The 24,779-nt window shown below is 38.3% G+C and overlaps 1 protein-coding gene and 1 non-coding gene across 2 annotated transcripts; both read left to right on the top strand.

Moving 5' to 3' along the window:
• Positions 1 to 917: 917 nt before the first annotated feature.
• LOC145594874 (uncharacterized) lies at positions 918 to 21,982 on the top strand. Its single transcript, XM_081651219.1, has 13 exons — positions 918 to 1,049; positions 1,202 to 1,328; positions 1,422 to 1,483; positions 2,567 to 2,617; positions 2,721 to 2,747; positions 17,637 to 17,741; positions 17,898 to 18,005; positions 18,852 to 18,923; positions 19,043 to 19,093; positions 19,544 to 19,606; positions 19,692 to 19,816; positions 20,524 to 20,716; positions 21,068 to 21,982. The coding sequence occupies exons 2-13, from the start codon at positions 1,229 to 1,231 to the stop codon at positions 21,800 to 21,802; spliced, it is 1,692 nt and encodes a 563-aa protein (XP_081507345.1). The 5' UTR covers positions 918 to 1,049; positions 1,202 to 1,228; the 3' UTR covers positions 21,803 to 21,982.
• On the top strand, positions 15,141 to 15,246 carry LOC145596398 (small nucleolar RNA R71). The gene has a single exon (XR_014103237.1). It is a non-coding gene; the product is annotated as a small nucleolar RNA R71 (small nucleolar RNA).
• Positions 21,983 to 24,779: the final 2,797 nt, after the last annotated feature.

The following is a 24,779-nucleotide window of genomic DNA, read 5'->3' as shown; positions in this document are numbered from 1 at the left end:
TAATTGAAAAACCCAACAATCTGAACTGAAATAAAGAAAATAAAAAAAAGAGTTGGAAAATGGAATTAATCCAAAGAAATTAGAAAATGTCCTGCCTAAACAAGAAAATTCAGCTACATTTGGCATAAATAGTTAAGAATACCAAAATCGAGAAATTGATTAAGTTCATCTATTGTCAAAAAAAAGATTAAGTTCGTCTAAATAGAGGAATGAGAGTTTGGTGAAAAGTCTATCATGAGGGTGTTTGGTTCAAGTATCTCTCATATCTCGTGATTGTTTAAGAAAATTGTAGTTTCCATACTCATACCTTAAATCTATAAGGTTTAAGGTTTTGAAAAACAAGGAGAGGTGCGTTTGGTTCACAATGTGAATCAATGATAAGATCAAAGTGCTATGAGATTAGAGCTTGATTCTTAATACTTTGTATTCGGTTGTTGTTTGGGAACATATTTTCTTTTTTTTTTTATTTTGATACTTAAAGGTATATGTGAGTCATAATCACCTCCCCTTAGGTTTTATAAATCCCATGTATTGCAAGTTTGAGGTATGTATTACACATGAGTTTGGTGCACATATGATGGTGGAGGCGTATGCATAGTGCTCAATGTGCATGTGTTGAGAACATCACGCTCAACTTTAAAGAACATGAACACTAAATTCAATGAATGTAAAGTCAAATGAACATAAAGCTTGGTGTTCAATGTATGCATAGTGAGCAGTTGATCACTGCACATACGTCTCCACCATCCAATTAAGTTTATCTATTCCAAAATCCAAACTCTTTAGACCTAAAATCAAATCAATAAAAACATATTTTATCATAAAATATATTATTAAATAGTATGTTAATATAAAGTTTCATTAATAAAAACAAGGTCAAACTACCTCGACAATGCAATGCTTGATTGTGTCAGTTATTACCCGCAAATCAATCGATGACTAATTCGTTAAAACCCTCACCAAGCGCAGCATTGATTAGTTAAACTGACGCTTAAACCTTCGGCTGCCTGCCTTCAATTTTTTTTTCAACAGTTCCTCATTTGCGGCAGGTACTACATCTTACTTCTCTGCTTCTTCCTTCTCTACAATTTTTCAATTTCCTAATTAATCGATTCTATAATTCGAAGTAGCAATATGATTTTTTCTAAAACCCATTATCAATTTTCAATCAAAATCATGCTTAATGTGTAAAAATTTACAGGAACAATAATAATAGTTAACAATAACAATGGCATCAAATTCTGCTGAATCTGGTGAGCAGCAAGCAGCTACAACAAAGATTCAAATATACCCAACTGCTAATTCTGGGATTTCTTCCTTCTGGAAAGGTCTCCTCTCTTTCTATTCAATTAAGGGGAAAAAACCCTTTTTTTAATTTCAATTTCTGCGTATTTATAAAAAATTTGATATTGTTATTGCAGATAAATATGAAAAAGATGCTAAAAAATACTGGGATATTTTTTATAAGCGTCACCAAGACAAAGTAAGCTATTTCAATTCTTTTCTTCCTGTTTTTTTTTTTTTTTTTTTTATTAATGTTGATATTAGATGTGTGCTTCATTTACAGTTGAAATGGAAAACTTAGGGCTTGTTTGGCATCATTTTTGGTTTTCAGTTTCCTGTTTTTTTCAAAACTAAAAACCAAAAACAGGAAACAAGAAACAAGAAAAAGGTGTTTTCACTTTTTTGTTGTCAGTTTTCAAAATTATCATGATTTTAATAAGTCTAAATATTTTTTTGATCCATTATGTAACATATGTAATATACTTTTAAAAAACAAAAAACCAAAAAACAGAAAACCACAGTGATGCCAAACGGACCCTTAGTTTCTTTGTTTGAGAATTGATTGTAAATTTGTAATTAGATTGTTTTTATGCTTTGTATGAGAGTTTGTTGATATACAGTATAACACGAAGTATATAAGCTTGAAACATGTGTAAATGCATTTCTGTAGGGAATTCATGGTATAATTTTTACTTAATATATAGGATTGTAACTAGTATTACCACATTACTGGTGTTGCACTTAATCTCTGGAACCAAACTTTTTATTATCTAGTAGCTATTGCTTCAAGTTCTAGTATTAACGACATTGCTGACTTCGGCTAGCTCAGCATTTTGTGTTTTTAGGGCTGAGGACTTTCAGGGTTTGATCCTCAGTTTCATCCTCGTTGTAACGGACTCTTTTCTGTTTAAATACCTGCCTTGTATAAGAAAACCCTGGAAGAACTTAGAATTGGTATCCCTATAATTTTTAAATATGTGGATCCAGACTTTCTTGAAGAGCCCCTATTTCCTATATTGATCTGCAATTGTAATTCTGACAATCTGACCTGATATGACATATTCTTTGAGTGAATCCCATGAAACACTGAGAGTTGAGGTCCTTCCAATTTTGTTTATTTGTGCTACGCATTGAGCCTAGGGTGGACATGTACGTGCCCATTGCAAAACGTTCATTTAGTGATGAGAAACTCCATAGACATGCCATGATATAAATATTTTAAATAACCTTTGAACCCCAAGTGTCGTAATTGGTAACTAATAATTTGTCTGTTATGCATCAGTTCTTCAAGGATCGACATTACTTGGACAAAGAATGGGGTCGCCACTTTACTGTAAGATCTAGGTTTCATTGAGCATTACTCCTTTACATAGTGACATAGTATTTCCTATTAATGTATCTATAATATTCTAAATATAATTGTATGTATATTTCAGGGTCCTGGAGGAAAAGTTCTTTTAGAGGTCTGCTGTCCACTCATCATCTGATTTGTCTGCCAAATTTTTGTAGTGGAGCTATGTTGTCTTATGTTCTGTACTAGTTTTCTATGATCGCACAAAATTCTCATGGGGATTGTAGTGATTATTGACATGAGGAAAATGCATGTCGTTCCTACCCTTTCCCCTAGCCAAACTAAATTTGTAAACACCTAACCAACCTTATATGAATATAGGGTAAGTTAAGGGTCGATCCCAAGGGAATGCAATGATGAAAACCTAAGTCTAAGTCAAGCTACCTCGGAGATGAGAATGAGATATCGGTTGGTACTAAATGAACTAAATCAAAAGTCTAAACACTAGGGAGATGGGTTCCACATGCAAAACCAATGATAATGCTAGATTAAAACTCATTCAATTAGTTCAAAAGATTGCAATGGACAAACGATAGTAGCAATCAAGAGAGTTCAAAAACTATCTCCTATAGGCCAATCTAGTGGTCACTATGCAAGGCAAACCAAGAAGAATCATAAACAAACTCAATCAATTAAAGCAACTTTTAATTCAATTGGTCATGTCATTAAGAGTTGCAATGCAATCTAGATTAATCTTATAGGGTGATCAATCCTAGTCTAATCAATCTCATGCAAAACTATGTCAACCAAATTAATTGCAACAAATCAACCAATCAAGAACTTCAACTAGCATTTCCATCAATCAAGCATGCTTCCCCCCCCTTCCCTAGCAACTAAATTACTCACTAATCATGATGAAATTCAAGAACAAATAACTAGAAATTGCATTGATCAACATTCTAAATCAAAATCCAATAGAAATCAAAGTATTCAATATTATCACAACTAAATTCCAAGAAAATCAAACATCAAGCAAAAGAAACAATTAACAAGTAAGTAAAGATTAAGGAAAGAAGAAGATCTCACTAAAATTGATGAAGAAATCCAAACTTGATTGATCAAATGTTGAGTTACAAATCCAAAGCTAACAAGTTCTCTCTATCTTCTCTCTAACTTCTCTCTCTAAAATTAAGCTAATGAATATTATCTAAAAGTTAGTTTTTAAAAAGGAAATACAACTCTATTTATAAACAAAGAAGAAATCGGCAGCTCCCGCGGTCTCTCCCGCTAAACCCGCGCCCGCGGAAAAATGGGTACGGAACCCTCCGCGGCCATCTGGGCAGAACCCGCGCCCGCGGCATCAGGGGCCCGCGCCCGCGGGTAGAAGATCCGCGCCCGCGGCCAAGTCCCCTGCTCCCAAAGGCAGATCAGGGGGCCGCGGTCTCTCTGAGTGGAGAGACCTCTCCATTTTGCCCGCGCCCGCGGGAAGCCCTCGGGGCAACCGCGGGGAGTTCCTGCCAGTTTTTTAGGCAATTCTTCTCCAAAGGACCCGCGCCCGCGGCTTGATGACCCGCGCCCGCGGCCTGCAGCAAAGCCTTAGAGACCTCTCCGAGGCCTCTCCAAGGCCTTTCTAAGCCCTCTCTTGCCCAATGCTTCTTCCTTGCTTGATCATTGAGGTCCCGAATTGTATCCTTTGCCAAGGTAAAACTCTCAATACCTACACAAGCAAACAAAAGAAGGAAATAAAAGGGAAAAAGTGCAAAATAAAGGAAAACACGATAAAAATACGAGAAACAAAGAGAAAAGAGGAAAAGGGAGAAACTAAAGGAAAAAGAACCAAAACAAAATGAAGAAAGTAACAAAGGGGGAAAGAAATAACCTAAAAGACTACCCTATGAGTGCCATAAATGACACTCATCAAATTCCCCCAAGCTAGACTTTTGCTCGTCCCGAGCAAAACAAAGGCCAAGAAGGAATAAGAGGGGACAAGTAAAAAGAAAAAGAGGGGTAAGAATTTACACTAGGACTCATTGTCGTAGGAATCACGGTTGTTTTTAGCTACAACAAGCCATTTTGAACCCCTAGATCGCTCAAGAGGACGAGTGATGCTCTCGTAAGGGTTTCCAAAGAGTTTACCCATAACTCTCCACCAAACCCCCAAGAGGCAAACCAAGGAAAAAGCACAAAGAAGAAAAAGGAAATAAAATCTTTATGAAATGGACTTTACAAAGAGACTATAGTACAAATGAATAACATCCTTTCTAAAGCGAATTATGGTATGCACGTTAAAAGATACCCAAGGTTGATTGAAACATAAATATGCTAAGCATAGGAACTAGTTATCACACTCCACCTTCATCCCATACAATCTTACCGCGTTCCCCCTACTAATCTCATATCTCCCCTTAGTGAGCATCTCATAGATTCCGCGAAGGAACCGGAAAAAGATCAAAGTTTTAGGCTACTCGACATCTTGATTTCGCATCCCCTTTCCTTAGTCCACAACTTATGATTCCCTCCACCGATGAAAGACTCAACTCCTAGGTCAAAAAGGTCTTTCCCCAAGGTTGTAACGTAGGGCAAGAAGGGTTAAGGTAGGCTAAAAATTTTAAAATTTGGTGGTTATCCTAAAATGTGAAGCAAAGACCGGCCAAATCTCAACACCAAACTTTAAGTAATCACCAAACAAAAATGAATTAACACCCCCAAGCTTATTCAACACTATACTCTACAAGAAAAAGACCAAAAAGCGTGAAGGAATAACGCTTTCCCCCCAAGCTAAAGGAAGCATTGTCCTCAATGCTTAGAAGGAAAGAATTCAACAAAATATTTTTTGGAATTTTACTTTTTTCAACCTCTTTTTTTTTTTTCATTTTAAACTTGCAATGTCCTTGCCTTTTGCTAAAATCGGACGGCTTTTTTTTTATAATGCAATTTATTAGTCCATGCCTTTTATGAATTAGGACGGCTTTTACAATAACGTTTGCCATTATTCACAAAGATGTAATCTTGCACTTATGGAAACCCAATATCCAACTTTTCCACCACAAACTCCAACAAAAATGATCAATTTGCTTCACAAAAACAAGGAAGAACGAAAAATGAAACAAAAGGCTAAATATCTAAAGATGTGGCTTGAAAAGAAGGGAAAAGGCTCAAATGGTTGCAAGAAGGCAAATGTAAACCCAAAAACAAAATTGAATCAAACTATCCTAAAAAATGAAAATACCACCCCGAAAAAGGTGCCTTTGTCCTTCCTAGGAAGTTCGGTCGCGGTCTCGGGAATCATATGCTAAGATTCTAGATTAGGTTTGCGAAAATCAAGGATCCATGCCGCTCATGCAAGAATGTGATGAAAGCTTGAACAAATAAACACCTCACATGGTTGTAGCAAAAACTCACTAAGGTTGTCAAATCGAAGATAGGGAGCAACTACCAAACATGCCACAAACAAGTAGAATCCGGCTTCGTAATCCCTCTAGTTCTAGACATCTACCTTAGCATGCTTTATCCTAGAATCAACCAAACGTAATCTCAAACCGTGCATACCATAATTACCTAGGAAGACTATTATTCAAGAGCAAAAGTCCATTGCATACAAGTCCGACTTTCAAAAAGAGAAAAAGTAAGAAAGAAAGCCTCAAAAAGATATTCACACCAACAAGAATAAAAGAAAAGAAAAGAAAGGAAAAGACGGAAAACCTAGACAAGGATAAGAAAAGAGAAAGAAGAAAAGGCAAAGATGCAATCAAAACAAATTTATCCCAATCGACATACAAGTGGTCTAATGGCCACATCGCCAAAGACCCCAAACACACTAGGTGTTAAATTCATACATCCTCGAACCGTTCAACTTCCCCTAAGTCTAATCTTAATCTAAGCAACCAAGAAAAATAAAAAGGAGCGAAAGACAAAAAGAAGTAAAATAAGAAAGGTCTCACCAAGCGTCCGTGCTAGATTAAAGTACCCAAAGAGTTCGCAGAGGCTTCTCCAAAGGGCTCCGCAATCCAAAGCATGAGCTACGAACAAGGTGAGTAAAAGAAAAGAAAGCTATATATATACAAAGTGAAATTGTTAGTAACTTCCACACAAAAGCAAACAATAATAAAAACGAAAACACTAACTATATACAAAAACCTAGAAGAACCCATCATCATCAAAAATTGTATAGAAGAAACCAAAAACACCATCCAAAGAAATAATCAACAACAAACAACAAGACCAAATAGCAAGATCCACCAAAAACCTTATCAAAGACTTCCCACCGAGCCAAAGGTGCCGTCCCCATGCTAACACATCCTTTTGACCCTCCCCCCTCACAAAATGAAAGCATCGACCCCGATGCCATCAACCATGCAAAAATAGGGAAAGGGGAGAGCAAAAGGGAAACAAAAATGCAAATAAAAGGACTAATGGCCACTCGGGCCGGCACCATCATCACCCCCAAAACCATCGCCCCCATCCCAACCTCCGGTGAAACCGGGCGGAAAACCGTAATAACCCTTAAATAGGTTTTGTTGGGATGGGGTCAATTGGTCAAAGGGTGGTTGTTGAATGAGGGGCTCGGGGTGACGGGGGTCAACATAATAATAGGCGGGGTCACCCCTATAATCACTCCCCCCAGGGCCCTATAGTCATAAGGCGGGAAGTCGCGCCTTGGCACATCGGGGTTCTCAACCCCTTGCCAATAAGGGTACGTAGGGAGGCCATCACCACCCCGGGAAGGTACCGGCCCTTGTTGGGGCGGCACATAAGGATAGTTGACCGGGGGTGTGACCTCCCCCCTACGTACACTAGCATCATATAAAGCGCTAGTTTGATAAGAAAGAGTTTGGTGGTCAGAATACATACCATGCATGGAGAGTCTCATGCGGTCCATTTGCGCCCACATAGCCGCCATATCTTGCTCAATGTCATAAGACGGTTGTTGTTGTTCTTGTTGTTGTTGTTGTCGTTGTTGCCTTCTCCTCCTTCCTTGTTGGTGTTGTTGTTGAAATGGTTGTTGTTGTTGTTGTTCCTCATCTTCATCTCCTCTACCGTCCTCCTCCTCCTCGGGCACTTCTTCTAACCCGACCCCCTCAACAAAAGGAGCATCCTCCTCCATCTCGTCCTCATCAACCCTACCATTGTCCCTAGGGACCATCCACACATTCCTAGCCTCGCGAAAAATGGAGGTAGCGGCCGGGTTAGGGAGAAGGCAATGGTGGGTATTCCTAACTAGCCAAGAGTAGGTACCGGCCCTCTTAGTACTAGTGATGAAACGGAGGGTGTTAACTTGCCTCAAGTTAATCCAAATGTCTTCACTCCCTCCAATCGGAGTGCAAGACTCCAAGAACCGTTCTTGGTTGAAATACCTCACCAACCGGGTCACCATGCCCCCACAATGAACCTCTCCCGTTTTCACCCCGTGCATGATCTCCTTGCACCCTTCCATAAAGATGTACCCAAAGTTAATCCTAGAACCCAATTCTGGCTTAGTAGCCATCCACAAAACCATTATCTCCTCTCGAGACAACTTACCCAAGTCTTGCTTACTATAGACCGAGTACCCAAGAATTCGATGGAGGATCCTAAGGGCCGGATGAATGATCTCACTAGCAAGGGAAGTTTTAGAGTCGAACTGTCTTTTGTGGGCTATGGTTCTCCACCAAGAAACCTCATTGTACGCACTTTGGGCAAGGGTGATAAGAGGTTCGAAAATATCACCATCCGGGTTGAAACCTAGGGCAACATTGAACTCGGCTAGGTTCATTGTGTGTTTAATGTTGAAAAGTTGGAAGGAGATGATGTAGTCGGTGTCCCCAACCCTATTGAACTCGAAAGTAGAGAAAAATTCGATCGATGGTTCCAAGTAAGTTCGAGGGTTGGACTTCAAAAATACACCTAAGCTAAGGTTGTTTAGAAGAACCTCAAGATCATTATCAATCCCTAGCTTGGCCATATCATCACGGAAGTAGTGGCGGGTGGGTCTAAACCTACGATCTTTCATTTTATTGTAAATGGGAAGTTGCTTAGACCGATTCCACAATTTTAGAGGAGGTAGAGGAGGAGGGGCGTCATCTTGGTTAGAGGGGTGTATTTGTGGGTTAGGATTAGAGGATTGGCCTTGAGAAGATTGGCCGGGGGATTGGGTGGAGCGGTTTTTGCTACTCTTGGAACGTCTCAACAAATTCATGTTGTTTCTTTGGTTTTGTTCTTTACACAAACTCACACAAAAATTCTCAAGAAATAGTCCAACTCCCTCAATCAAACAACAAATACTCCAAACACACACAATCCTCCTTCAAATCCAACCAAAACCCCCAAAAACTACAAGGTACCTGTTTCAATCAACACCACAACCAAAATTCCAACAATAAATACCAATATTAACAATCATCCATCAAATATATGCAAGATTTTTCAAGAAAAACAAGCATCATTCAAAAATACCAAATTTCACAAACAATAGTCATGAAATACAAAATCATGCTCAAAATCAAGATAATACCAACCAATGTAAAGAAATCAAGCAAAATTGACAAGAATTAAACAAAGGTTAGAAGTATACCAAGATTGGAGACTCAAATCAAGCAAAGAGCACCACACACTACCGAAATTGCCGAAAAACCACGAGAAATATGAGTAGAAGTGATGAAAATGGAGAAATGAGGTTGATTTTGTGAAGAATTTGATGGAAATTTGAAGAAAGGAGTAAGGATTTGATGAATTGGGGTTAGGGTTTGAGAGTATGTAGAGAGAGAAAGGGGAAAATTAGAGAGTAAAGAGGAAAATAAGAGAGGAGAGAGAGGGAGGGAGGGGCGTCCGGGTTCATGTAACCCAGATCGCCGCGCCCGCTCCCGATAAACCCGCGGTCTCGGGAACTCTCCCGCGCCCGCGGAGAGACCGCGGGACAACCGCGGGGAGTTCCTGCCAAATTTTGAACAAATTTACCTGATGTTGGCCGCGCCCTCTCCAGATATGCCGCGCCCTCTCCAAAACTTCCCGCGCCCGCGGAGAGACCGCGGGACAACCGCGGGAAGTTCCTGATCCGATTTTGCAATTTGGCTGAAGTAGAGGGCCGCGCCCTCTCCAAACTCCCGAGGTCTCTCTATACTCCCCCGCGCTCGCGGAGAGACCGCGGGGCAACCGCGGGGAGTTCCTGATCGTTTTTGCTCTTGAAACCTGGAGAGGCCCCCGAGGTCTCTCCAAGCCCTCGGGGAGCCCTCTCCCCTGCACTTTAAAATCTTCATGAAACCCCTTTTTTCTATCAAGTGATGACAATAGGCAACCTACAAAACAAACATAAAACCAACACAACATAAGATCAAAAACGAAACAAGGAAAATGAAAAGAAAAGAAAGGAAAAAAAAAAAAAAAAAAAAAAAAAATGAGAAGAGAATCCGGGTTGCCTCCCGTAAGCGCTTTTGGTTAACGTCGTTAGCTCGATGTGCTTCACTCCACTCAAGGTGGTTGGAAAAGAATCATATGGTGGACAAGACCAACAAAAACTTTGTCAAAGTACTTCTTGAGCCGATGACCATTAACCTTAAACGATGAGGAGGAATTCAAAGGAGAAATTTCCACGGCACCATTATCAAAAATATCCTTAACCAAGAACGGACCACTCCATCTTGACATGAGTTTCCCGGGGAACAACTTCATTCTAGAATTATAGAGGAGGACTTTGTCACCTACACAAAACTCCTTTTTCTCAATCAACTTGTCGTGAACCTCTTTGGATCGAGCTTTGTAAGTGCTAGCACAATCATAGGCATCAAGTCTAAGTTCCTCTAATTCATGAAGGTCCAACCACCTCTTCTCTCCCGCACTTGCTAAGTCAAAGTTTATCATCTTGATAGCCCACATGGCACGATGTTCAAGCTCAACCGGGAGATGGCATGATTTGCCATAGACAAGGCGATATGGAGTGGTACCAATTGGTGTCTTGAAGGCCGTCCTATAAGCCCATAGAGCATCATCCAATTTGTCCGCTCAATCCTTTCTATTACGAGCAACCGTCTTCTCAAGAATAAGCTTGAGTTGACGATTTGAAACCTCAACTTGGCCACTCGTTTGAGGGTGATAGGGTAGCCCAAATCGTTGATGCACACCATGTTTCCTCAACATCTTTTGAAAGGCATTATGGACAAAATGGGATCCATTATCACTTATTACCGCCTTTGGAACACCAAACCTTGGAAAAATGATCTTTTTGAATAACTTCAATACAACCTTGTGATCATTTGTTGGAGAGGCGATGGCCTCAACCCACTTAGAAACATAGTCCACCGTCACAAGAATATATTGATTCCCATATGAGGAGGGAAATGGTCCCATGAAGTCAATTTCCCACACATCAAACACCTCTAACTCAAGGATAGGTTGTTGTGGCATCTCATTTCGTTTGGAAATGTTGCCAACTCGTTGACATTGGTCACATGATTTAACAAAGCCCCATGAATCCTTGAAGAGATTAGGCCACCAAAAACCACATTGAAGGACTTTAGTAGCGGTCTTGGAAACACCCATGTGTCCACCACTAGGGTCCGAGTGGCACATTTTTAAAACACTAGGCACCTCTTCATTTGGAACACAACGCCTAAGTAAACCATCAACCCCACGTTTGTATAAGATAGGCTCATCCCACAAATAGTGCCTTGCTTCTCTTTTGATCTTCCTCTTTTGATTCTTGGAGAAAGAGGGTGGAAACTCCCCACATGCTAGAAAATTGACCAAATCGGCGTACCATGGGAGTTCCTTCACCTCTATGGCATACAAGAAATCATCAAGCATCTTATCTTCTATCGGCAAACCATCATCATGAATATGATCCCCTTCAAGGCGAGAAAGATGATCCGCCACTACATTCTCCGCACCCTTCTTATCCCTAATCTCAATCTCAAAAGCTTGTAATTCAAGAACCCATCGAATCAACCTTGGCTTGGACTCTTTTTTGGCAAAGAGATACTTGAGGGCCGCATGATCCGTGAAGACTATGGTTTTGGAACCCAACAAGTAACACCGGAATTTCTCAAAAGAGTGCACAATAGCCAAAAACTCCTTCTCCGTTGTTGTGTAGTTCTTTTGAGCCCCATTGAGAGTCTTGGACATATAGTAAATGACATGAAGTTTCTTGTCTACCCGTTGTCCCAAAACACCTCCAATTGCCCAATCACTTGCATCACACATCAACTCAAAAGGTAGATCCCACCTTGGGCCTTGAACAATAGGAGTAGAGATTAGGGCCTTCTTCAATGTATCAAATGCCTTCAAGCATTTGTCATCAAAATTGAACTCAACATCTTTTTGAAGAAGGTCATTTAGGGGCTTAGCAATGAGGGAGAAGTCCTTGATGAATCGCCTATAAAAACCCGCATGACCAAGGAAAGATCTTACTCCCTTGACATTTATTGGAGGTGGAAGCTTTTCTATCACATCAATTTTTGCCTTATCCACCTCAATGCCCTTATGTGAAATCTTGTGCCCAAGCACAATCCCTTCCTCCACCATGAAGTGGCACTTCTCCCAATTAAGCACCAAATTGACCTTTTCACATCTTTCTAGGCACCTCTCAAGATTCTTGAGGCAATCTTCAAAAGAAACACCTCCCACGGAAAAATCATCCATGAAAACCTCCATTTCCTCTTCAAGCATGTCCCCAAAAATGCTCATCATACACCTTTGAAAGGTTGCCGGAGCATTACACAATCCAAAGGGCATTCTTCGATATGCAAAAGTACCATAGGGGCATGTGAAGGTTGTCTTTTCTTGATCTTCGGGATGAATGGGAATTTGAAAGAATCCCGAATATCCATCAAGGAAGCAATAGAACTTGTGCCTAGTCAACCTTTCAAGCATTTGGTCAATAAAAGGGAGAGGGAAGTGATCCTTTTTGGTTGATGTGTTTAGACGTCTATAGTCTATACACATCCTCCAACCGGTGACCGTTCTAGTTGGAATGAGCTCACCTTTCTCGTTCTCAACTACGGTCATACCCCCCTTCTTAGGAACGACATGCACGGGGGAGACCTACCTTGAGCTTGAGATGGGGAATATGATTCCCGCATTCAAGAGTTTGGTGATCTCTTTCTTAACTACTTCTCCCATTTGGGGATGTAATTTCCGTTGTCGTTCAATGGAAGGAAGGGCGCCTTCCTCAAGTGTTATGTGGTGTTGGCACAAAGCGGGGCTTATACCTTTAAGGTCATCAATTGTGTACCCCAAAGCACTTTGGTGTTTTCTCAAAACACCACATAACGCTTGAGCTTGGCTTTCGCTCAAGGATGCACTTACAATCACGGGGTAAGTAGAATGAGGGCCCAAGAATTCATACCTAAGGTGTGATGGTAGAGGTTTAAGCTCTACCATAGGCACACCATTACCTTTTTGTGATATGGTTGCTTGCAAAGTTTCATTGCTTGAGATTCCAAAACATGATTGCTCATCCACATCCTCCACACTTCCATCAAGCAATTCCTCATAGAAATTCATCTCCTTGCATGAAGCACCTACCTTGTCTTTGTTCAACAATACATTCTCAAGAGCATCGTTAGAAGTGAGCAAGTGCTCATGCATGGAAGACACAACGATATCAAGTGAATCAATCATCATACAATTTTCCAAAGAAGAACATGGATATTTCATGCTTTCATTCAAATCAAATTCAATAATCTCTTCTCCCACCTTAAGGGAGATCTTTGCATTTCTCACATCAATCATAGCTCCCGAGGTAGCAAGAAAGGGTCTACCTAAAATGATTGGAATGGTGGCATCCTCATCCATTTCAAGAACAACAAAATCTACCGGAAACACAAACTTCCCTACCCTCAAAGGAACATCTTCTACTTTACCTTTTGGAAATTTGATAGACCTATCCGCTAATTGCAAGGTAATGTTAGAAGGTAGAAGTTCCCCCAACTCAAGTCTTTGATAAACCGAATATGGCATTAGGCTCACACTAGCTCCCAAGTCACATAAGGCATTATCAATTTGCATTTTATTGATTGCACAAGGGATGGAGAAGTTTCCGGGATCTTTCAACTTGGGTGGCATTTTGTTCATGATGATAGCACTACAATTTTCGGTCAAGTTGATGGTTTCCACAACCTCACAAGTTCTTCTCCCACTCAAAATGTCCTTGAGGAATTTGGCATAGTTTGGCATTTGGTTGATCACATCGGTAAAAGGTAGAGAAAGGTGAAGTTGTTTTAACATGTCAATAAATCTCCCAAATTGTTCATCCAATTTGTGTCTCATGAATTTTTGTGGATAGGGGAGTTTGGGTCTCACAATCTCTTTCTCTACTCTCACCTCTCTAGGTGTCTCAACAACTACCTCATCTAAAGATGCCTTTCTTGCCTCATCCTCAACCAAAATCTCCCTAGGAACCTCCTTGTCTACACCACTTCTAGGCAATACCTCCTCAAGAACCTTTCCACTCCTAGTAACAATAGCATTCACGGATTTCTTTGGGTCAAGGCCTTGGGAAGGTAAAGAAGAAGGGCTAGCATGATCTTTCAAGGCATTAGCAAGTTGAGAGATTTGGTTTTCAAGCATTTTGTTATGAGTCATCATTTCATTGAATTTTTTATCGCTCACGGCCATGTATGTGTTCAACAACTTGGTTTGATTCTCAATTATCTCTTCCAAATTAGTCCTAGGTGAAGAGGGTTGAGAATAGGAACTTTCCCCTTGAGTTTTTGGAACAAACCCGGGTGGGGGGCCTCTTTGAGAATTATTTTGAAAATTGCCCCGACCTTGGTTGTTCCAACTACTCCTATTTTGGTTTTGGCCATAATTTTGATTATGGTTTCCACCACCTTGATTATGGTTCCCACTACCTTGGTTATGATTTCCATAACCTTGGTTTTGAGAACCATAACTTTGGCCTTGGTTACCATAATATTGGCCTTGATTTTGGCCACTATAACCTTGGCCATTATAGCTACCACGGGAACCTTGGTTCCCTTGGTTTCTATAACCACCGCCTTGGTTATAGTTGTCAAAATTGCTTTGGCCTTGGAAGTTCCTATTCCATTGACCCCTTTGGTTTTCAAACCATTGACCATTATTATTTGACACATAATTCACATGTTCACTTTCATGGTTATCAAACTCATCAACACATTCATTAGGACAAACACTAGAATCATGATCATACGAACCACATGCATCACAAAACAAACAACCCAAAGGCATGTTATGCGAAGAGGGAGGGGGTTGAGAGTTAGAAGGAGTACCTCTCCCCTTAAATTGGGAGGGAAGATTAGAAGCTTGAGAAGAGGAAGAAGTGCTCTCCAACTTTGCCTTGATTGCGGTGACCTCTTTCCCTAAGTTTGTCATTTGAGAGGAAAGGTTGTTGATTGCATTGAGATGGTCCACCGAATACAATGAAGATTGTTTGCTTGAAGAGTCCCTCTCTCCATCTTGCCAATCCCTATAATAAGTCACCACATCTTCAATGATGTCCACAACTTCTTCTTCGGTTTTGTTCATGATAGGGCCCCCGGCCCCTCCATCAAGGCATGACTTGCCTTGGGGACTTAAACCGCCATAGAAGATTTGGATCACTTGGTATGTGGGGATTCCATGATGAGGGCACTCCCTTTGATACTCTTTGAATCTCTCCCATGCTTCATAAAGGCTTTCACTCTGCCTTTGCTTGAACCCTTGAATCAAGGCTCTTGCCTCCGCCGTCTTCTTTTGGGGGTAGAAGCGGGACAAGAAAGCCTTTGTGACATCGTCCCAAGTTCTCAAGGAGTTGGGCTTCACTTCCTTGTCTAGCCATTCCAAGGATCTTCCAATTAGAGAGAAAGGGAACAACTTGAGGCGGATAAATTCTTGAGAAACCCCATTGACTTTAATGGTATTGCAATATTTTTCAAATTCTTTCAAATGGTTCCTTGGGCTCTCATTCTTAGCCCCACTATATTGCCTTCTCTCGATCAAGGTGATCATTGCCGGACGGATTTCGAAGTCATTTGCCGGGGTAGTGGGAGGAGCTATTCCACTTTCAAATCTATAAGCCCCGGGGACTCCAAGCTCCTTCAAGGCTAATCTAGGATGTTCACCCATTCCTTGTCCTTCTTGAATTTCTTCCTCACTTGAAGAGCTATAAGCCAAGGATCTAATATCCACTCTTCTTCTTGAAATAGTTCTTTCTATTTCCGGATCAAGAGGAAGAAGGGGACGATCACGGGTTCTGTGCATGCAAAAACTCAAACAACAATATTAGTAGCACGGTTACAAGTGTAGCCTAAAGAAACAAAAAATTTTTTTTTTTGTTTTTTTATTGAAGTAGACTCAACAACAAAAGCTAAGCACCAAAAGCATTCCCCGGCAACGGCGCCATTTTGACATGAGGAAAATGCATGTCGTTCCTACCCTTTCCCCTAGCCAAACTAAATTTGTAAACACCTAACCAACCTTATATGAATATAGGGTAAGTTAAGGGTCGATCCCAAGGGAATGCAATGATGAAAACCTAAGTCTAAGTCAAGCTACCTCGGAGATGAGAATGAGATATCGGTTGGTACTAAATGAACTAAATCAAAAGTCTAAACACTAGGGAGATGGGTTCCACATGCAAAACCAATGATAATGCTAGATTAAAACTCATTCAATTAGTTCAAAAGATTGCAATGGACAAACGATAGTAGCAATCAAGAGAGTTCAAAAACTATCTCCTATAGGCCAATCTAGTGGTCACTATGCAAGGCAAACCAAGAAGAATCATAAACAAACTCAATCAATTAAAGCAACTTTTAATTCAATTGGTCATGTCATTAAGAGTTGCAATGCAATCTAGATTAATCTTGTAGGGTGATCAATCCTAGTCTAATCAATCTCATGCAAAACTATGTCAACCAAATTAATTGCAACAAATCAACCAATCAAGAGCTTCAACTAGCATTTCCATCAATCAAGCATGCTTCCCCCCCCCCCCCCCCCCTTCCCTAGCAACTAAATTACTCACTAATCATGATGAAATTCAAGAACAAATAACTAGAAATTGCATTGATCAACATTCTAAATCAAAATCCAATAGAAATCAAAGTATTCAATATTATCACAACTAAATTCCAAGAAAATCAAACATCAAGCAAAAGAAACAATTAACAAGTAAGTAAAGATTAAGGAAAGAAGAAGATCTCACTAAAATTGATGAAGAAATCCAAACTTGATTGATCAAATGTTGAGTTACAAATCCAAAGCTAACAAGTTCTCTCTATCTTCTCTCTAACTTCTCTCTCTAAAATTAAGCTAATGAATATTATCTAAAAGTTAGTTTTTAAAAAGGAAATACAACTCTATTTATAAACAAAGAAGAAATCGGCAGCTCCCGCGGTCTCTCCCGCTAAACCCGCGCCCGCGGAAAAATGGGTACGGAACCCTCCGCGGCCATCTGGGCAGAACCCGCGCCCGCGGCATCAGGGGCCCGCGCCCGCGGGTAGAAGATCCGCGCCCGCGGCCAAGTCCCCTGCTCCCAAAGGCAGATCAGGGGGCCGCGGTCTCTCTGAGTGGAGAGACCTCTCCATTTTGCCCGCGCCCGCGGGAAGCCCTCGGGGCAACCGCGGGGAGTTCCTGCCAGTTTTTTAGGCAATTCTTCTCCAAAGGACCCGCGCCCGCGGCTTGATGACCCGCGCCCGCGGCCTGCAGCAAAGCCTTAGAGACCTCTCCGAGGCCTCTCCAAGGCCTTTCTAAGCCCTCTCTTGCCCAATGCTTCTTCCTTGCTTGATCATTGAGGTCCCGAATTGTATCCTTTGCCAAGGTAAAACTCTCAATACCTACACAAGCAAACAAAAGAAGGAAATAAAAGGGAAAAAGTGCAAAATAAAGGAAAACACGATAAAAATACGAGAAACAAAGAGAAAAGAGGAAAAGGGAGAAACTAAAGGAAAAAGAACCAAAACAAAAAGAAGAAAGTAACAAAGGGGGAAAGAAATAACCTAAAAGACTACCCTATGAGTGCCATAAATGACACTCATCAATTATTGTGTGTGTTTGGGCCAGGTTAGGTGCTTAGTAATGAGCTTTTTGTTGAACATATCTAACTGCCTATCTATGGATTGACAAACAGGTTGGATGTGGGGCTGGGAATACCATTTTCCCTCTTCGTGCTACATACCCAGACGTCTTTGTACATGCTTGTGACTTTTCTCAGCGAGCTATAAGTTTAGTGAAGGTTTGTAACACCACCCTCCCCCTTCTTTCCCTGCCCCAAGCAATTTATGAATTTATGCATGACATATTTATTCTTCAAGTGATTATATTTTTTTTGTTGGCTTTTTAACTGAACAATTGATTTTCTCTGATGGGACTCTTTTTTCTGCATTTTCAGTCGCACAGAGAATACTCAGAGACCTCCGTAAATGCATTTGTTTGCGATCTGACAAATGATGACCTGAGCAAACAAATACCTTCCTCGTCTGTGGACATTGTGACTATGGTATACATATAATCATTTTGGGTTCTCTTGTTGTCTCTTTGGCATTATAGTGTTCATAGTCATTTATAACTATATACATTTGAAAAACTGCATATTGTATAGTATCACAGTGTAATATTTAAACCTTTATCATTAGTCCTGAGAGAAGACTTTCCTAACTTATGTATACCTTTGTTTAAAATAAATAAAATATAAATAAAAAACAAACCTCTATCAAATTGAGCTATGTCACTGTAGAATCATGAGAATATTTTTGAAACAACTTTTCTGTCGTACTTGAAGCAACTAATTGATATTAGCAGGCTGCTTGCTTTTAAACTGTAATTGACCCGGTACAAGGACCAATACTAGGAGACAAAATTTATTAAGGAAAAAGCACTAGGGAGTGTGGCAGCATAGGACTGAATTCTGATACTCTTGAGCAGGAGAGGACAAACATTATATTATTAGGTTATTTTTGTAGTTTCTCTTGATTATAAAAGGGAAGTAGAATAATAATAGAAGGGTATGAGATTTGTATTGAGGAAATGAGAGAGAATGGCAACCTCAAGTTACTAAAGGAGTGATAACCTAAAGTTATCCAAGAGACTAATAGCCTAAAGCTATTAATCTATCACTTTTGTTTCCAAATTTCTGCCATTATCAATCAAAGACTCAAGCTTTTATCTTTAAATTTCTTGTTAAATAGATATTATAATCTGAAAATCCTAGTCTATAAGATAAACCTGTATTAAAGCCCTGAACATGTTACAAATGTCCTCTATCATCATTGAGTTGCAAGTTCTGGGACTAATTATGTGTTAAGAATCTTTGATGTTCTATTCAACTAGCTGACCCTTTAAACAGATATTTGTCTTGTCTGCAGTGTCGCCTGAGAAAATGTCACTGGCATTACAAAATATCAGAAAAATTCTCAAGGTAAATTTTTAGAAGTTTAATTTTATGGAAGTTTATTTCTTAATATATTTCAACTTCTACGCAGTTGGTACATATTTTTCTACAATCTGAACCATTCTCTTTTTTCTTTTCTTTTCCAGCCAAATGGCCTTGTACTTTTCCGTGATTATGCCACTGGTGATCTAGCTCAGGTATTGCTCTATCGTTTTTGGTTTCAGCCGTTTGCAATTGTGAATATCTCATATTTACTTCTTGATAGTTGAGAGCATTCTGAATTTGTGCTAGTTTATATTTGTATGAATTGTATCCTGCTTAGATATTCTGGAATATCATCATTCTTTTGGTCTACCTGAATTGTGGCATTTGCTATACTTAGATAATTACCTCAACAGTTGCATGCCCCCAACCATTCCTCCCTCTCTCAAACGGGAGAGATAATTACCTCTACAGTTTCTTACTTACTTTAATTGAGGTTATCTCTTCCCACCTCCTGCTCACCCTTCCCCTTGAAAAAGAATAAATAATTGTAAAGAAAGTTATGCTAAGGTTGGGTGGAAAAATGCCAAGAAATTATATTTTGTGTTAACTTTTAAAGTTTTACTGTGCTTATTGTATGATGGAGTTATCTTTAATTGTGGCAGGAGAGATTTACATGCAAAGATCAAAAAATCAGTGAGAATTTCTATGTCAGAGGTGATGGTACAGTAAGTTTTATTCATGTATATTGTTTGTGTTAACAATCAACAATCTAATTTGTGCAATGACTTATATGTTAAATTTTTGATCCAGCGAGCCTTCTACTTTTCTGAGGAATACCTGACACATTTGTTTGAAGAAAATGGATTTGTTACTGAAGAAATTGGGTTGTGTTGCAAACAAGTAGAGAATCGATCTCGTGAATTGGTTATGAACCGGTATGTATAGAGTTTGAAGTTCTTTTCCTTGATTATAAGCTGCAGAGGTCTACTGTGGAAGTGTTTATTATCAAAAAATGAGACTGCAGCTATAGTGTATACACACCTATTTTTGTAAGACTTGTTTAGCCTGTGCTCTTTACTCTGACTCTGCATCTGTCAATTTTCTGTTGAGAAGTTCCTACTCTAGTGCGCTGCAATATGTGAATCAAAAGACAATGTTCGCCTCATGTCTTGAACATTTAATTGTCTGTAGGCATTCATCTTAAATTTTCCATGAACTTGACATTTTTTCTAGGCTTTCTTGAGACAACCTTATTTGGTGTATCCAGAGTCCAGACAATTGCATGTTAATGTATATATATGTGCGTAAAACTAGGCTGTATATACTGAACTTTCTAATATAATATATCCATCACTTTATTTTTTTCCAAGATTTAAAGTGTGCCCTGGAGTATTTTGTTAAATTTTCAATGTCATGAATTGAAAATTTTGGATGTCTATAATATTCCATCACTTCAATTTTTTGTGCCTCTAGGTGATCTAGTTTCGTGTGGGTGTTGAAAAATGCATCACTTAAGCCAAAAGGATTGTATTATTTTGCTTGTAATGATATAATTCAGGTATTTCTTTATAATGAAACATAACAATAGTTGCCAAGTTGAAAACCTTTCATCTGATCCCTGTTCGTTTATGTGTAATTGTAGACGTTGGATACAAGGTGTATTCTGTGTCCCGTCAATGGAGAATGATTTGAACCTAAGTAAGAGCACCCTTGATGGAGGAAGTACTGAAATTGAAGTGAAGGAAGCTGCTACTGAGGTGCCTCTTACTGTAGAATTTGACATGTCAGAAGGCTTGGCTGCACAAATGTTTGGTGTTTCACCTTCTAATGATGAGGTAAACCAAGATTTTAGAACTCTGATTCTGGTTTGTGATAACTTATGTGTGATAGTCTCTGGAAAAAGTTAACCTTAACAAAACTTATTCTTATTATGTTTACTCGGTAAGCTACTTATTATAACATCTCAAGTGAACTGGGGTTGAGTGGTTTAGTCAAGACTGTCAACTATCGGGAATTTTACATTTCTTGATAGAGGATAGGGAAGAAAATAAGAGTGGGATATATTCATGTTTGCAGACATTGTTTTGTTTTGTTTCATGTTCTCTCAGACAGTGTCTGAAATCAGAATCAAAGCTTTTTATGTGCCTGTTTAACCTCATGTTAATGTAGCCACATTCTTAATCCAGGTTATCGATATCAGATTTGGAGACTTGAATTTCAAGATTAAGGTTCTCTCCAAAGAGAATCAGCACACTTGTAGATCTACTGGCTTGATGTTGTGGGAATCTGCTCGTTTGATGGCTTCTATACTTGTTGAAAATCCTTCAATTACAGCAGGCAGACAAGTTTTGGAACTAGGTTGTGGCTGTTCAGGCATATGCTCAATGATAGCTGCTCAATCTGCACATCTTGTAGTAGCCACGGATGCAGATGCTAGTACACTTGACTTGTTGACGCAAAATGTCTCTGAAAATCTCAAATCAACACAGCTTGACAAATTATTGGTAAGAACACTACACTGGGGTAATCAAGAACACATCGATGCGATCAAAAAAGAGAATGATAGAGGCTTTGACATCATCATAGGTACAGACGTGACATACATTTCTGAAGCTATATTACCCTTGTTTTCCACTGCTGCAAAGCTTCTTTCAGTTGATGACACCTCTGGAGAGCTGTCAGAACCAGCCTTGGTTCTCTGCCATGTCTTACGAAGAGTGGATGAGCCATCTATACTTTCAGCTGCATCTCATTTTGGATTTAGGCTGGTAGATAGGTGGCCTAGTAGTAGGCCAAGCCATGCTCAAAGCATCATGACTTCCTGGTTCTCAAAGATCGACTCTAAGGACAAAATCCCAAGTACTGCATTAAGCATCCTCTATTTCCAAAGAGTGAAGTCGGATTCAGACAGTCAAAACTAAGTGCATCAACTATATGGGGATCAAAGCTACTTTCTGAATTAAGCCATTGATTTTGCTCACAAATTTTGGATTTTTGTAACATTAGCTATTATTTATGAACCTAATTTAGTCATTTACAGAAGATTCAGATAAACTTTTATTGATCTAGAGTGATGTTCTTTCACAAATCCTATTCAAAATATTATTAAGCTCTGAATCATCAGCAGGTTTTGCAAGGCCTCTGTTTGACGAATATACTCAATTGTCTACAATATGTCAATCTTTCATCGTGACTCAAACTACGAACTCAAACCCACCATGGCACCATGTATCTGAGCCTTTCGCGGTATTGAACTGACCTAGTTACCCAATCTAGCATCAACTGTTAGTTTATTTGTATGATCAATTTCATGGCTCTTAATTCACAACTCGTTTTGCCTGTAGATTATTTGTACGCAACTTTCCAATCTGCAACCCAATCATTGCATCTATAACAACTTAGCAAGCAATTAAGTATATAGTGAATTCTTCTTTATGGTTTTAAATAATTAAAGAAATCAAAATTTTTAAAATAGTTACATATCACTATATTAGTAGATATAATAAATTTAACATTAGGCTTGATATTGATGATGATAATTTGAAAAGTGATAACAATGTAATAGAAACTACTTTTTTTTTTAACATAAACAAGTTTACATAGTCTTCAAAATTGACATAATAACAAATCTTAACTTAATGGGAAGTAACCTACTACTAGTATACATAAGTCCAAAAATCATCCACTATAAAGTAATTAAAGTTGTAATTTGACCAAACTATGAAATAATTTAGTTAAAGCTAATAATAATATGTGGTAGTCAATTTTCAACTTCCAAAAATTGATACCCACTATAACAACTGGTCGATTATTTGATGGGAAAAGTGAAACACAACCCCTAACAAGGCAACAAATGATTATTAAAAAAATGACCAAGATTTGGTTACTTCAAATTTTTATATTCATTGATATATACTAAGAAGAATGTCTACGAACATATTCTCATAGTTCATGCATTTACAACAATGATGTCTCTGGTAGGAAAGCAATGCATGCATGCATCATCTTAAGTGCTCAACCGCAAGTAATTCTCCACATCATACTAAAGATTAAGCAACCTAACTTGATTTTGTTTATTTAATTGAGAGAATCCAAATCATCGAGTCTTAGGTGACGCGGGTTTAAAATAATTTAATATGCATTATTATATTTATTTTTTAAATATTATGTAGTAAAGGGTGTAGCCTTAACCAGTTGGCCTAATCTAAAAAAACCACCTTAGCTCAGCCAACATAATCAATAATAAGACATTGAACTGTTTGTTTCAACTTATTTTGTGAACTTATATTAAGGGCCTGTTCTCATTGACTGAACTCAGCTGAACTGAACTGAACTGAATTGAACTCAGCTGAACTGAACTGAACTCAGCTGAACTGAACTGAACAGAACTGAACTGAACTGAACTGAATATTTTATAAGAGAAGGAAATTAGGAGCTGAACTGTCTGAACTGAACTGAATTGAGCTGAACTGAACTGAACTGAACTCAGCTGAACTGAACTGAACTGAACTGAATTTCAACGTAAGAGAACAGACCCTAACTGGATTTATATAAAATTAATTTCACGACAACATATGAATTTTATATGTGAATGTGTTTGACCCTATTTTGTTTGAAATTATTTGTATAAACTTACACCTGAATTATTTTGTCGGAACTTATCCCCTTATAGGCTTATAAGCACAAGAATTTTCTGATCGTTGCCTGTTTAGTTAAATTAATTAGTGCATCAAGGGTCTATTTTGATTCTTTCTTGCTTCTATATGTTTTTCCTTTCTCTATAGATTCCTTGCAAGAAATTAAAGTTGCCATATTCTCTAAGACCACTAACTCACTAAGCTTCCATTATCTTGCATGAAATTCATTCTTTTAGTTGAATATGGAACATTACATCCTGCTTATTTATACAATCTTATGTCATTATTGTATAGATCAATCATGTAGGTATTAACTATATGTAAAGCCTTTTATGTCTTTTTTGGTCGGATTACTATAGGTCAAATGTTCATTTGGACAGAATAAATGGATAAATAAATTATATACTACTATATAACCCAAGTACCCAACCATTCTGAGTTGGATGAATAATGGACGATCAATTATATAGTAAAATTAAACATTTTTTTTTTTATTTTTAGAGAAGTAGCAAATAATTATTTACTTAATAATCATCTGTCATATAAATACAATATGCTTTCAAAAAAAAAATATATATATAAATACTATATAATTAGTATATAGTTTATAAGATCTTTTAAGGTAATTTATTTATCAATTACATAATACTAAAAGCGAATCTGGCATGACACTTGTCATGTTCTGATTAAAAATTTTCCCGTCATTTTTTTCTTTCCTTTTTTTTTTCCTTTTTGTACAAAATCTTCATTAATATCAATTTATATAATATGTAATATTTGACCTTCAATTTGGCATTCATATTCGTAATCAATTACATAATACTAAAAGCGAATCTGACATGACACTTGTCATGTTCTGATTAAAAAATTTCCCGCCACTTTTTTCTTTCCTTTTTTTTTCCTTTTTGTACAAAATCTTCATTACTATCAATTTATATAATATGTAATATTTGACCTTCAATTTGGCATTCATATTCGTAATATATTCTATGCATATTTTTTTATAATTTTTTATAATAGGTATTTTTCTATAATAAACAAACATATAAGGTAATATATTAAATTAGAATAATGTACTAATCCCGTACTTCGTATCATTCTACAATGTATTTTTTCCTTGAAAGTTCTTTTTTTGTGCTCCAACCAGGATTAGACACTTTAGCTTTTACTACAATTTTTTGATTTATTTATAATAATAACGCTACAATTCAATAACTATAAACATAAATATAAAAAAAAAATTAAAAAGCCTTAATTATTA

Source organism: Chenopodium album, chromosome 19 (genome assembly GCF_948465745.1).
Source record: "Chenopodium album chromosome 19, dcCheAlbu1.1, whole genome shotgun sequence".
Classification (NCBI taxonomy): Eukaryota; Viridiplantae; Streptophyta; class Magnoliopsida; order Caryophyllales; family Amaranthaceae; genus Chenopodium; species Chenopodium album.
Note: the sequence above shows the minus strand (reverse complement) of the source record. Positions and strands in the feature narration are given on the sequence as shown.